General features: G+C 48.9%; 1 protein-coding gene and 3 non-coding genes across 4 annotated transcripts; 3 read left to right on the plus strand and 1 right to left on the minus strand.

Moving 5' to 3' along the window:
- The first annotated feature begins 6 nt into the window (after window positions 1–6).
- LOC102893460 (histone H2B type 1-K) lies at window positions 7–431 on the plus strand. Its single transcript, XM_006923461.3, has one exon. The coding sequence runs from the start codon at window positions 12–14 to the stop codon at window positions 390–392; it is 381 nt and encodes a 126-aa protein (XP_006923523.1). The 5' UTR covers window positions 7–11; the 3' UTR covers window positions 393–431.
- A 3940-nt stretch (window positions 432–4371) lies between these two features.
- TRNAS-GCU lies at window positions 4372–4453 on the minus strand. The gene has a single exon. It is a non-coding gene; the product is annotated as a tRNA-Ser (tRNA).
- Window positions 4454–7400: 2947 nt separating this feature from the next.
- On the plus strand, window positions 7401–7473 carry TRNAA-AGC. The gene has a single exon. It is a non-coding gene; the product is annotated as a tRNA-Ala (tRNA).
- Window positions 7474–10756: 3283 nt separating this feature from the next.
- On the plus strand, window positions 10757–10829 carry TRNAM-CAU. Its single transcript has one exon. It is a non-coding gene; the product is annotated as a tRNA-Met (tRNA).
- Window positions 10830–14633: the final 3804 nt, after the last annotated feature.

A 14633-nucleotide genomic window follows, 5' to 3' on the forward strand; every position in this document is an offset into this window, starting at 1 on the left:
TCCTCCCGACCATGCCCGAGCCCGCCAAGTCGGCGCCCGCCCCGAAGAAGGGCTCCAAGAAGGCGGTGACCAAGGCGCAGAAGAAGGACGGCAAGAAGCGCAAGCGCAGCCGCAAGGAGAGCTACTCGGTGTACGTGTACAAGGTGCTGAAGCAGGTGCACCCCGACACCGGCATCTCGTCCAAGGCCATGGGCATCATGAACTCGTTCGTCAACGACATCTTCGAGCGCATCGCGGGCGAGGCGTCGCGCCTGGCGCATTACAACAAGCGCTCGACCATCACGTCGCGGGAGATCCAGACGGCCGTGCGCCTGCTGCTGCCCGGGGAGCTGGCCAAGCACGCCGTGTCCGAGGGCACCAAGGCCGTCACCAAGTACACCAGCGCCAAGTAGACGCGCGCCCGATCGCCCTTGCCGCTGACCCCAAAGGCTCTTTTCAGAGCCATTCACGTTTTCTCAAAGTGAGCTGGTGCTTGTTTTCCTTCTGCGCTGTGCCTTCTCTCTCGTTCTGTCTGCCGAGCAGTCTGGAGAACCTGTCCTATGCGGTCGCGGTAAGCTCGAGCTCCACTAAGGACAGAAGTAACGTCTCCCGCCCCTTTCAAAGCTCGGGAACTCCTTTGTGTAAAGAAACAATTTCCTGAGCGTTTCGCTATCATTTAAGAACGCCTTGCCTTTGAAAGGGCTCTGCCATCAGTTCTGATGAGCACCAGGGTTAAGTTATGAAAATTTTAGCTTGAAGCGAATTCAGACACTCTGGGGGTCCCGTGCCAAGGACAGAATGGGACTCGCGGCCTCATTGGTCCTGGCATACAGGAAGCGCCCAGGTGCAGGCACGTGACAACGCTGTCAGGTGGTCCGTCTGGCCTGTCAGCCTTTTCTTTGACATTATATTTCTTTCGGGGGATGAGATTTATTGTTTCCTCTCAATTTTCTTTGGAGAGAAAGGGATTTGGGGAGTAAAACTTTCAGTCTGAGAAACACCAGATGCTTTGTAGTTGGAATACTCCTTTCCCTTGCCATATATGCACATGATGAAAACGTTAGATGACAAAACGCGACTTTTTGGGGTCCAATGAAGGCAAAGAAGCTTGAACATTTATCCCAGTCTCTCTTATGGAATAAAAATCAGTTTCTATTTTAAAGTTCCTTTAGTTAGTGAAAGGGATTAAAGGACCAGAAGAATAATTTATATTTATGATATTAGAAGCAAAGAATTGAAATGGAAAGTTAGAAGAAAAAAGGCAAATTTAGCTAGTCAAGGGATGTGATTCTCATTTCTAGAGGAAAAAAATGTTGTGGATGAAAAAGGGGGGTTCTATGGCAAGTAATTTCACAGGGTGACCTGACCCCACCCCCTCACTGGGCAAGTCAAGGTGGGCAGTCAGGCCCAGGCCTAGGGCTTCTTCAGTAAAAGGCTCGCTGGGCTGTAAGCCGGCCCCGCCCATTGTCCGGGTGCATCTAGTTTCACATGGCCGGACAATGCCAGGAGCAAACCTTGTCAGGTCCCCAGAGCACAACCACCCTCCCAGGAGCACATGGTCTCCCGAGCTGTCTGCACCTCGCTTTCCGCAACTTCATGTGACCTCCGACCTTCCCTCCCTCATTCCACACGCAGGAGGCGACTGCAGAACTGCCAGTCTCCGGAGAATCTGAGGTTTTGCTCGCCGGCATATGTCATCAGTCAGGCTCAGATAAACTCATACAAATTCTCTACAGCTTTGGACATTTCTCACATCCACAGTCCTTTAACTTAAATTTGAATAGAAAATATAAGTATGGTCTTACTTTTTCTTTTCCTTTTGGGAAACAACTTTTTTTCTCCTGAGTACTTTTCACAGAAAACATCTACAAGCAAAGACAGTCCAGAAACAGTGAAAATTCCCATCGCCTAGATTATAGTTTCACAATCTTTTCCCAAAGAACAAACTCTTTTAACTCTTTTTTGGAGATTTTTGGTTAAATGTTATGACTTAAAATAGATTTAAGAGACAGTGCAAGCAAATGCCATATGTCGATCTAATGGAATCCTAATTCAGACAAAATCATTGTAAAAAAAATATTTGAGGCGATTGAGGATATTTTTAAAAGGACTAGACTTGGGATGATGTTACTAATCATTTAAAAATTTTCTTAAGTATGAAAATCTTGTTTGTGTCTCTTAGGACATTTGCGAAAACATTCATGATCGAAATATCCAGTTTGTGATTTCTTTACACTGTCCTCCTGCCCAGCGTAGGCAGGAGAATGAAACAATATGGCAAAACGTCGGCAGTTGGTGAAGCACGCGCGCTGGGCACTCGGAGGGACGTTATTCTCTTTCGTGTACTTTTTGTGTGCATAATCCATTTCCCTCCAAAAGAAAGCCAAGACGACGAATATATTTCTCTTGCGGTCGACAAAGGGCGACACCGAAAGGAATCGCGCGTTGGCACACTGTTGGGCCTTCAGGGTAACGCAGTTAAAACTTTGTTTTGATTTGCGGTTTCTGTAAGGCAGGCCATTGCTAGAGTTTAATAATCGGACATATAATGACTATCGTAAGCGATCCGGCTCCCAGCACAGTCCTCGAGTGCCCGGTGCCCCCATCACAGCAAACACGTTTATCAGCTTCCTGCACACCACTCTGGAATTTCTTTATACAAACACGAATGCATACGTGTGAGTTCTCTTCACTTCTTAGCTCAAATGGCCAGCGGTCACACGGTCCCCTTGCGGTTCTGTCTCTTGCTTTTCTCGCCTTCTAGGTTGGAACCCTTTCCTGTTAGTAAGTAGAGTGGCTGGAACTTCTGGGCAGGGGAAGCTGAGCTCATGGTCCCAGGAGGGGTAACCCGTTTCCGCACTGGGAATGCAGATGGCTGCATTGTCCTTGAAAACCAGCCTCGTGCTCATCCTTGAGAGGAGATGCCCAGGGGCTGAACTGGTCTGGACAGCCGTGTGGCCAAAGTCCAGTTCCCTCCCTGGGATGTGGACTCCACGCTGTGTGAAGAGGGCACTGAGGTCCTCACGCCCAGCGCTCATCCTGTCGACGAGGCCTTTGACTGTGATCTTACACTTGGGCCACACCGTCTGCGCTTCCTCTCCCTGCTCACTACCGTTTCTTTTCATGTCTCAAGATCTGACACACTCACTATCAGTATTTTACCTGTTCACGTGCTTGTCTTCACCATCCTCCCCGCCTCTCCCGCCCGCCCCGGAATGTAAGTCCATCAACAGCTGTATTTTTCCTTTTTTTTTCTTTCTCTATTTCGATCACTGATGTATTTCCCGGCTTCTAGAACAGTGCCCGGCACAGAGTATATCTCTGAATAAATTAGCAAAAGGATATTCTTTGGTTCCCCTGTTGCCAAATGGAATTTCCACTGAAGGAAGAACTTCCTTCAGTGGATGATCCCGAACATAAAAGGCAACGTCACCCTTCCGGCCATTCTCTGAACCACTTCCGGGGAACAGAATACAGCAAAAGTGGTGGGATATCGTTTCCAAAATCAGATTATAAGAGATGGTGGCTTCTGTCGCGCTTCCACGCCCTCCGGCTCTTCCTACTTTCTCTGACGAAGCCACCATGTCATGAGATGTGCTGTGGGGAACCCAAATGACAAGAAACTGAGAGATGCCTTCGGATGGCGGCTGGTAGAGATTCAGGTCCTCGATCTAAGTCCACAGGGAAAGGGGTCCTGCCGAAAAGCCTCGTCAGTGGCCTGGGAGTTCATCCTTCCTCAGGGCAGACTGGGGATACCAGAAGCCCCTACCCACGCTTTTGCATCCTGGCGAGGGACCCTGAGCCAGAGGACCCAGCAAAGCCACGCCTAGAATCCTGAGCCACAGAAATTGGAGGATAATAAATGTTGTTTTATACAACTAAGTTTTGGGGTAATTGGATACACAGCAACGGATGATGAATACAAACGATAAATAAGTCATGGTATATTCATACTGACACTATACGGAAATGGAAATAGATAAAACACACCTATGGCATCAATAATAAAACGTACAGAATTTCATGAATGAAAAAATTAAAAAAGTAAAAACATGTTTCTATTTATATAAAGTTCAGATATAGGTAGACAATGGCGTTCAGGAAGCAAAACTTGGTGATAAATAACGAAGAAAATTCAAGTGATAAAAGTAAAACTAAAGTTGGAGATTACCTTCGGGGAGGCGGGCGAAACCCTCGTTCTACTTCCTGGTCTGTGACAAGGGCCGCTTCACCTGCTCGCTCAGCGAGGCGGGAGTCAGAGGAAAAGGAGAAAGAAGCTGCGCGGGCCTAAAACGGGGCAGGTGACCCACACCCAACCAACGGCGGAGGGGAGACCCCAAAGTTCAGGGAGAAGTTACGCAGTCGCACTACCGCCGGTCTTGCGCTGTTGGCCGACGAGGGTGGGATTCGAACCCACGCGTGCAGAGCACAATGGATTAGCAGTCCATCGCCTTAACCACTCGGCCACCTCGTCCCCACACTCTCGTCGCTGGGAGCACATGCTTCTAGGCGTTGTTCTCGGGAACTCACCGGCCGTCCTGGGTGGTGAGGCCCTGGGACGTGGCTGGGAGACATCTGAAGACGTGGGGACAAGGGTCCCCTTCTTTCCTTCCACACCATGGAGGAGAACGGGGCCGGGGGTGGAGGGAGCTGCGAGGAAGCCGTCAGGACGCGATGGAAACACGCGTGCCAGGCCTTCGCCCCTTCCCTGCGGCCTGGTCGCTCTTGGGCGACAGGGGCCCGGGGTCCCCTCCGAGTCTGGGGAGCGGGCGCATCCGGACTCCTGACTCACGGTGAGTAAACACTTCTAGAAACAAGACAGGGGGCTGCAGGGTGACGCCCCCTCGATGCTGCAGGGGCCCTGCGCCCGTGAGCTCGTGTCCCGGTCACCGCGTGCGAGGGACCGTGAGCTCTGATCCCCTAAATGCCTGTGTACTTATGGGGTGGCTTCTAGGGGGTCAGGCTGCCCACTTCCCCTCCGTTTTCCGAGGGATACTGAGGCTGTGAAACTCACCAGCAAGAAATCGATTCGGAGGGGGGCGGGGCATGGAAGCTGTTTCATCTGTCTTTTAGATTTAAATATTTTTAAAAATTTATAATTAAGAAAGTTGCAAATATATATTTGTGGCACCAAGTTTATTCTTGTGTGTGGTGTGAGAAATAGATCTAATTTATTTTTTTCCAAATTTCCAATATAATTGACTGAAAAGCTATCATTAAAACCTTTTACTCAATGATCTGAAATGCCACTTTTACCATATACTAGATTTCTATATGTAGTTGTCCTAAGACACCATATCCTTACCCAGGCTGTTCCACCTGCCTGGATCATTGTCTCCCCACACGACTTGGCCCCCATCAGGTTCCAGGTGACAATTCCTGGATGAGGAGCCCTAGTCTCCTTCCCGACACCTGCGGGCCCAGGGGTCAAGGTGTTAGCTCCACCACCACAAACTGGGCAACCACCTCCCGTGCGCTGTGACCTTTTGAGTTCTTGTGGACAAAATGGCAAAGGGCGCAGCCCTGCCTGTACCCCTGAGATCTCTGAATGGTCACCAGCTGTGGGAAACCACCCGAGAGCCCCTTCCTATTCCTGCGACCTTGTCCCCTCCGGTCGCAGGCCACGGCTTCCACAGCTGCAGCGCTCACCGACCGTGGAGCGGAGGGAGACGTGGAATCTGGCAGCTCTAGCTCAGGGGTCTCCCCTGGGCGAGGCAGGGCCGATGTGCTGTCCCTCGGGCCTGCCGATTGCCTTCCTGATACTAATCATCCAGCGAACACCGAAACACCCACTGTAGGCTCAGCTCCCTTCTGTATGTGGGCTCTGGACACATTCAAGTGGAGAGAACAAAATCTGTCCTTTAAATGAGATTCCTGCCCTGCTAGAAAACAGGCGAAACCCATGACATACTACAGGCAGTTGAGCTAAAGGTGTAGGGGGCAACTGTCTTAACCACTCAGCCTTTAAAAGTTCCCCTGTTGCTCCCCCAGGCTCTGTCTCAGGGAAAGCACAGGGCTGCCCCTCACTCCCATAAGCACATGAATAGATGCTCAACGTCACTAATCGTTAACAGTAAATCAAAACCACGATGAGATACCACCTCATACCCATTAGGATGGCTTTTTTTTTTTTTTTAATAAGAAACAAAGAGCCCCAGAGACAAAACATGATCAGTGTTACAGGCAGAGCTAGTTCTGGGCCATGACGGTGAGACATGACTGTCCAGAGCCAGAGGCGCACATACAAAGCAGCACAGCTGTAAGTGAGCATCCCGGCGGGCTGTGCCGATGGATTCACAGGCGTGTAAACGGGCCCTAGACCAAGGACCAGGACCAGCCGGCGCCCTGGGGTCCCCCTCCTGCCATCTCCTGGCCCCAGTTCTAATGCCAGAACTCGGTGCCCTTTTAACATCGACGTGGAGTGTACTCCGCAATGCTCTGAAGGTGACCACACTTCTGGTTCTCCTGTTTCTTCCAGGTGATTCCTGAGCTGCGGCGGCGGGCGGGGCGGAGCGGGGCGGCGATGGCGGGAGACCGTACCCGCCTCCGGAGCCGAACCTCGCCAACCGCTGCTCCTTCCCGCGCCGCCCACTCATCGCCGCGCACGCACCGCAACCCGGCGCGGCTGATTCCGGGCTGAGTTAACTGTGTGGCAACAGGGAGAGGGGACAGATGCGCCCCAGGGGTCGACACTTCTGACGTTGACGTTTTGACCACGGCGAGCGTTAGTTAGCCCAGAGCTCTGGGACTCGGGCAGGACGCACAGGGCAGGACGCTCGGACCTCCACCCAGCAGCGCTGCGCGGGGCCGCCCAGGTGAGTCCACCTGGCGGCCGGGCCCGGCTGCCTTAGCTCCGGAAGGGAGCGGTTGGGGTCGCCCGGGCAGGGGCAGGCTGAGACGGCAGTCCAGGCGCCTCTGTCCCTTGCGGTAGGGGCAGTGCCAGGACCAGGGAGAAGGCAGCTGGTCCCTTTCCAAGCGCCATCCAGAATCACCTGCTGCTCGCTGGCCCACGAGGCAGCTGCTGTGCGGCAGCGCGTGCGCTGTGCCTTGTCCGGCGCTGCCCGTCACACAGGTGAGGGGGACAGGAGCATGGGGCATTGCGGGCGCTGCGCCCTGCGTGCGTGGGAGCACTTTCCCCCGCATCTCCCCTCGGCACGTGCGCATCTTCCCCCTTCCCAGAGGGGGGAGTTTTTTTTTTTAAGCCGTGTATATTATTTCCGGTGTCCCTCTGTGTTTTCGGCACGGGGCACCCTTGCTTTCTTTATGAAGACTTTGTTAGAGAGGATGCGCTATTGGTGCAGGTTCGGTGTTAACGGCCTTGACTTTCCTTTTGTCCTGAGCCACTTAAACAGCGGTGAACGACGGAGCCCGCACATCTTCTCATAAACGGGAAATTGGAGGGAAAAAGCAGTGCAGCAGCCGGGGAATTAGCTCAGATGGTAGAGCGCTCGCTTAGCATGTGAGAGGTGGCGGGATCGACGCCCGCATTCTCCAGGTTTTGCTATTCCGACCTTGGTTTTGGGGTGGCACCCTCAAAGCCTCTGACCCCTTGAAGTAAAAGGCAAAACCTGGCACTTTTCGAACGTGCCATTCCCTCGGATTTTGACCTATGGGCATGGACAACACAAGGCTGCCAAGGGCTCTACGCTCAGTACAGTTAGAGCTACCAATCTGTAATTCGTTTTCTGTTTCTTCAGAGGAGCTGTGATCCCTCAAGGCGGAGGTATACCAAGTTGCTATTTTTCTCCATGTGTCCTTCTGTAGCTTGGCCCTGGACTGAACTGACACGGTCCTGGAAAGCGCAAAACGCATAACCCGCCATTCAAGAAGCTCAGAAAATCTCAAGCAGAATGAACCCCGAAACATCCACATCCAGACATATTACAGTCAAACTGCTAAAAATTAAAGAAAAGAAAAAACCATGAAAGCTGCCAGATGAAAAGGGAAGGGGAACAAACATTTGCGTGTTTGGGGATTTCTTACCCGAAACCATGGTGCTAGAAAGAAATAAAAGACAATGTTTCAAGCGCTGAGCTGACAGAAAGGAATCACCAGCCCGAAATTTTATGTATAGCAAAAATATCCTTCAGACCTAATGGTCTGAAAAACATCTCATTTGAAGGCAAACTAAGACAATTCATTGGTACTGGGACAGCTAAAAAAGAATTAGCAAAGATTTTAAAATGAAGAAAAATGATAACAGAAGGAAATTTAGAACATCAGGAGTGAAGAAACAATAGCAGAAATAGGAAATATCTAGGTAAATATGGTAATAGACTATTGGGCTCTCAAGATCTTTGAAGTAAACTTGATGATCATAAGCAAATTTTATAACTTTGAGTGATGAGTTGTCATTGTATCTGGAGGTACTATAAACATAACACAAAGAAGGTAGGGTAAAAGAACCTAAATGGTGAGGAGATTTCTATATTCAACATGAATAGTTCAATATTGACTCTAAAATACACTGTAAATATTAAGCACTTACAATGCTAATACCTAGACCGCTTACTAAACATTGTACAAGACAGAGCAAAATAAACAACATATTAATACAGAATGTTAATATGTTTTTAAAAGCCAAAGGGAAGAAGGAAGACAGAGGAATGAAAAACAGAGAACAATTTATAAAGTATAAAATGATAGGTCTATATACAAACATATTCATAAGAACATTAAATATAAAATCATCTAAACACATTAATTCAAAGTAGAGATTGGTCTATAGCCATGCTACCCTGATCCCGTCTGATTCTGGAAGCAAAGCAGGGTTGGGCCTGGTTAGGACTTGGATGGGAGACCACCTAGGAAGACCAGGTGCCGCAGGTGTAAAAAATAAAATTAAATTAAAAAATAAGGGATTTGGCAAGGTCCTTGCAATCTGTGAGGTCAACCAAGGGCTGCCTCGCCTAAAAAAATTTAAAAATTTTTTTTTAAAAAAGTAGAGATTGTCACCAGAAGCAAAGCAGGGTTGGGCCTGGTTAGGACTCGGATGGGAGACCACCTAGGAAGACCAGGTGCCGCAGGTGTAAAAAATAAAATTAAATTAAAAAATAAGGGATTTGGCAAGGTCCTTGCAATCTGTGAGGTCAACCAAGGGCTGCCTCGCCTAAAAAAATTTAAAAATTTTTTTTTAAAAAAGTAGAGATTGTCAGAATGTATTAAAAACAAACTATGACCCAAACATGTGCTGACTATAAGAAACCCACCTCAAATATATTGGCTTAGGTAGAGTAAAAGTAAAGAGTAAGGAAAGTTAAACCATGCAAGCACCAAGGGGGGAAAAAAACTGAACTGGACAAGTTAATATGAGACAAAGCAGATTTCAAAGCAAAGATAATTTCCAGGTAGAGAAAGAGATGTTACAAAATCACAGAGTGTCTATTCATCAGAGAGATGTAACTGTCCTAGATGTGCACTCTCAAATGTAGAGCTCACAAACAAAACTGATAAACCGGGGAGGGGAAAAAATCCACAATTATAGTTGCTGATGTTGACACTCTTGTAGATATCTTGTAGATAACATGTCAGCAAACGTACTGAAGATGTAAACACCACCACCGATCAATGGATCTAATCGACCTTATAGAGCAAAACCATGATGTAGGTAGAAGGGCCAATGAGTTGAGAGAAATCAAGATACATCAAAACCAAGAAACCAGGAATAATGAGAGTGCCTCAGAGTGACATTGCTAAAGCTGGTGTTTTAGAAAGGGTTATTTAGCTGTAAATGCCAGGAAGGCTGAAAGTGCTGAAGCTGGAAGTGGATGATCCCTCATCCTTGTCCACCCTTCTAGCTCTTGAGCTCTGGGGTGGTCAGATTCCGTCTCACTCACTGAGCCTGCTGCAGTGAGTGAACGTGTGGAAAGGAACTGAATGATTCAAAAGAGTTGCACGAGATTAATGTTCAGTATTTGGCAAGTTGTTGGGTGTTAGGTTCAAAGAAGAAGGAAGAGTCAATGCTGACTTGGAAAGCCAGCACAGAGGAGGTTGGGAATTAGACTTTCTGGTGTGTGGATGTATGAGCTACTGTGGAAAACAGAGAGAGATGATGAGCTAGAGCAGAGGAAGGGCTCAAGTTTTAGAAATTAATGATCTGCTTCTCAATTCAGGCCCTGCCGCTTTGCAGCTCTGGGCCCTTGGGAATGTGATTTAACTTCTCTGAACCTCCATTATATGTGGAAAGGGCAGATAATGATACATAGTTTTGTTGCCAAAATTCAATTGGACTATATGAGATAATCTCCACAAATCTCTTGGTATAATTAATGGCACATAAGGCAGAATAAGCAGGGAGGCTTTTTATTACATTGTTTGTGTTTTTTGTATGCAACTGTCCAGTCATGTAGATCCAAGTGGAGATATGGAGTAAGACAGACAGTGTGGACTGGAGACAAATTTGAGACTATTTATTCTGCCAGCCTGTAAACTGATATGAATCGGGCGCTTCCATGTGTCTTTTCAACAAAGGAAACCATGGAAAGTACGAGAGCGACTGAGACCCCCGTCGGCAGGAAACAACATCACTGGAACACAAGAAGAGCAGAAGGCAGCACGGCGGACCCCGGTCCCGTAGTCCAGAAGGTCCCGTCGCTGGGTAAATCCAGAGAGGCGTGGACCCCACCATTTCTGGGCGGAGTCCTTCCCGTGCACCTCTGGGTCATATGGAGTGATTTTTCAAGTAGGATCAATTGAAAACTGGAAACTGGTGATGTGGTAGGACTTTGAAAGTAATATTTGCTTTTATTTTGATCGGGGGGAAAAGGTGCGTCAAGCCGCCCTCTTAGCGCAGTAGGCAGCGCGTCAGTCTCATAATCTGAAGGTCCTGAGTTCGAGCCTCAGAGAGGGCAGTGCTGTTTTTTCTTTGAAACTTGGTCAGTTCGCCTGCCTGAACTGATGTCATGCTGGTCAGAAGGAAGGACATGTTCCCGCCCCCGACATGAAGCACAAAGGAAGACAAGTAAGCATTTCAAAACATCCCACACGTGCTCAGAAGGGGCAAGTCACTTCTTTTATAATTTCTTCTTTCATCAGCCAGCAAGTATTTCTGGAGCACACCTTATTATGGGACTTTTCTGGGAACAGAGATTCAAGAGAGAATAAAATATAAAACTTCCCTCCCTCCTGGAGCCACCTCCCAGTTGGAAGGCGTGAGAGAGACAGACAAGAACTGAAGAAGAAAATGCACAATAAGCTAAACAAGGAGGTGTCTCCTGCAGGGTCAGCGTTAGGGAAAAGGCTGGGGCATGTGGCGGTGACACATTCAGCTTTCAGGGCAAGAGTGTTTTTTAATTAGACAGATGTCTTTATTGATAGATGGATGAGAAGAGCTGAGTCTCCCCCAAAGCCCAACCCCTCAACCCTGCCCCCTGTAGTGCTGACAAGAAGAGACACAGCAAGTGGCAGAAAGGGAAGCCACAGACCTTGTTCCCTGACAGAGACACCAACGTAACAACGCTCTATGGTCCCCAAAGCCTTTGGGAGGCCTCCAGAAACCAGTTAAGAGGTGCAGTTCCCAAGCAGACGTGTAGTCAAGAAGAGCCACACTGAAATGGACGCGTCAGCTCATTGCACTTCACCTGGGACAGAGCTGGCGGGAAGCAAGAGAGGAAAAGAGGGACAGAAGAGCCACAAGACGCACAACGAACAAGATGGCCAGTACCCATCAGCAAGCACTCTGAATAGAAACGGACGAACGCCCCGATCGAAAGACATAGAGTGGCTAAAGGGATTCTTTAAAAAGTTCAAACTATATGCTGTCTACGAGAGACGCCCTTCAGATGTAAAGACGTACAGGCTGAAAGTCAAAGGATGCAAAAAGATATTCCAGGAAAATGGTAATCAAAACAGAGCAGGGTGGCCATAGTTGACTTTAAGTCAGCAACTGTCACAAGACACAAAGAAAGGTAATTATATAATGATGAAAGTGTGAATTCACCAGGAAGATAGAAAAATTATAAATATATGTGCACCTAATAGCACAGTACCCAAATGTATAAATTATTGTCAAACAAAACACCAAGTCCCAGGGGGAAAAGAATTTCGCTCTGTTAATTCAGAACTTGGTCCAAGCAGGAGTCCTTTATACTACTTTGTCACGATTCACCAGTCCAGTTCAGCTGGACACAAAGTCTGTTGGGTATGGAAAATGGCAGTGGATTTTCACAGGCTGAATGTCAAGGTTCTGCCCCTGGTGCCTGTCATGCCGGATGTCATCACCATCACTGAGACAGTGACAAGCCATACCAGAGACTGGTATGTTGTTATTGACTTAGCCAAAGCCTTCTTTATCTATTCCCTTGTGGCATGAGGGTCAGAACTATATATATATAAAATTTTATATATATATATATATAAAATCTTAATTCCCCTGCAATGTGTCACCAGTGAGCGGGACTGGACCTTCGATAAGCCTAAGACCCCACAGAAGTTTTAGTCATGCTTTACATTGATATCTTGATAGTAAGGTCCAGTGGGCTATAAGCCTGAATCAGGTGCAGGGCCCAACACAGCAGGTGCAGTTCTAGGGGTCACTTGGCCAAGAAGCCAAAGACGTTTCCCAGATTCAGTTGAACAAAATTTGTTGGCCCTGGTTACACCTACTAATAAAAAGGAGGTCCAACCACTAGTAGGCTTCTTTGGGTACTAGAGATCATGTGTACCCCACCGGTGTGCTCTCTTGGCTCCCTTAGTCCAGGTGACCTGCAAGGCACCCAGTTTTAAATAGAGGCCTCTGCAGCAGCAAACCTTGAAAGCTGTTTAACAAGCTGTGGCCCAGGCCCTGCCCTTGGGACCTTTGGATCCTGCTAGCCTGATAAGACTACGGGTGTCTGTAACCCCCCCACACGCTGATTAGGTTTGTGGCTTCGGGAAACTGCCACTGGGGTACACTGGCCTTATATTTTGCAGCTTAGTCGCCTGAGACATCTATCAGATACACCTCTCTTAACCAGCAGCTCCTTGCTGGCACTTGGGTGCTGACGGAAGCCAAATGTTCTATGGCTAGAGCACAGGTGACACTGTGACCTGAACGTGCCATTCTTACCTGAGTGCTTACGAACCCTGCCAATGGAATCACACAGGCTCCAGTGCAAAAGGCACGTCCGAGACCTGGCTCCATCACCCCAAGGGACCAGTAGACTCTATGAACAAATAGCTTACTAAAAGAGACCATGCAACCCACCAGTGATGCTTTGACTCCTCATATGGCTCCCAGGGACCTATGATTCAGAAATATGCCTGCTGATCATATTGCACAGCTTACTGGTGGCTCTATGAAGCTAAAAGCATATGGAATCCATTGGGCTGCAGCTACCATCTGGCCAAGAAATGGCCATCTTTTGACAGGGATTAAACATGGATGTTCCATGCAATAGGCCAAACTACATGTAGTGGCGATAACCATTCAGGCCCTCCTACACCATACCTTGCAATATTCTCACTGGGCCAGGGCATAACCATCTAGTTAAGAGAATGGCAATTGAATGACTGGACTGTCCCCATGTGGGGACAAGAACTGTAACAGTAGCTTGGTGCCTGGGATGAACAAATATATACCTCTCAGGTGTGTGCTCATGACAAAGGATCTTTTAAAATGAAACATGAATGAAATTCTCATGCCAATCAAGCTTGTGCCCAGTAGATCACACCAATCGGCCATTGGATATATCAACAGACTGGACATGCAAGTCAACCTCAGACATAAGAATGGGCCAGTGCCCGAGGGATAATCCTGGAAGACGCCAATACTAAAGACACAGTAAGTACAGTCTTGTGATTCTTGACAACAAGGAGACCTGGGACACGTTAACTGCAAACCAGGACCCACCCAGGTCTGGTAGGTTGATCACGCTGGCTCTCTGGCCCTCAGCCACGGGCACCAATGGTGCCTCATTACAGCTGACACCTACTCAGACTATGATATCACTTTCTAGCCTGATATGCGGACACCGAAACTACCATGCCCGCCTTTGTGTTCCTGGTCACCCTGTGTGCTTCACTCTGATTAAGAAACTTTTTGCTACCCAAGTAACACTACAATGGCCACCCTCTCAGGGCACATGGCGGACGTTCCATACCCCGTCACCCACCGGCCAATAGAGCCATCGAACGATGAAATGACTGACTCAAACAGCAGCTGAAGCAAGCGCCACAAACCCAGGCTCCAGGCCAACTACCGCAGACACAGGATGTCGACCCACCCCAGCACCTGGCCAGCCCGTGGACCCGGCCCCGAGGCCGGATCCCAGAAACCTAGGCTCCTTCTCTGCGCTCCCAGACCGCCTAATGTAACCTCGACTCCCTCATCCTAACACCTCGAGAGCCTCCATTCATCCTGATCCTTGGGGGTGTTTTTATCATGGTTGGCGACATCCGTCTCTGCGACTCTACTCCTGGCTCCAGTGCCCTTTCAACAGCCTCGAAGAAAGAGGACGGAAGTCCGAAACCGCAACACAGCGGCCTTCTCCTACATCCGGGCCCTCCGCCGGGTCCGAGAGGTGCCCGTTCCCGCTGGTTCCGCCCAGCAACGCCCAGGGCCCCAGCGAGCATGCGCCCCAGGGTCCCGCCCCTTCGCGAGGCTCGTTCTGATTGGCGCGGAGGCCGGGGGCGGGGCGATCTGTCTCCCGGAGCCGTGGCCACGTGACACGAGGGGC

This window comes from Pteropus alecto, unplaced genomic scaffold (genome assembly GCF_000325575.1).
Source record: "Pteropus alecto unplaced genomic scaffold, ASM32557v1 scaffold49, whole genome shotgun sequence".
Taxonomy (NCBI): Eukaryota; Metazoa; Chordata; class Mammalia; order Chiroptera; family Pteropodidae; genus Pteropus; species Pteropus alecto.

What these genes read in the sequence shown, in the direction of transcription:
- LOC102893460 (XM_006923461.3), top strand. Translation starts at nt 12, where the DNA reads ATGCCCGAGCCCGCCAAGTCGGCGCCCGCCCCGAAGAAGGGCTCCAAG.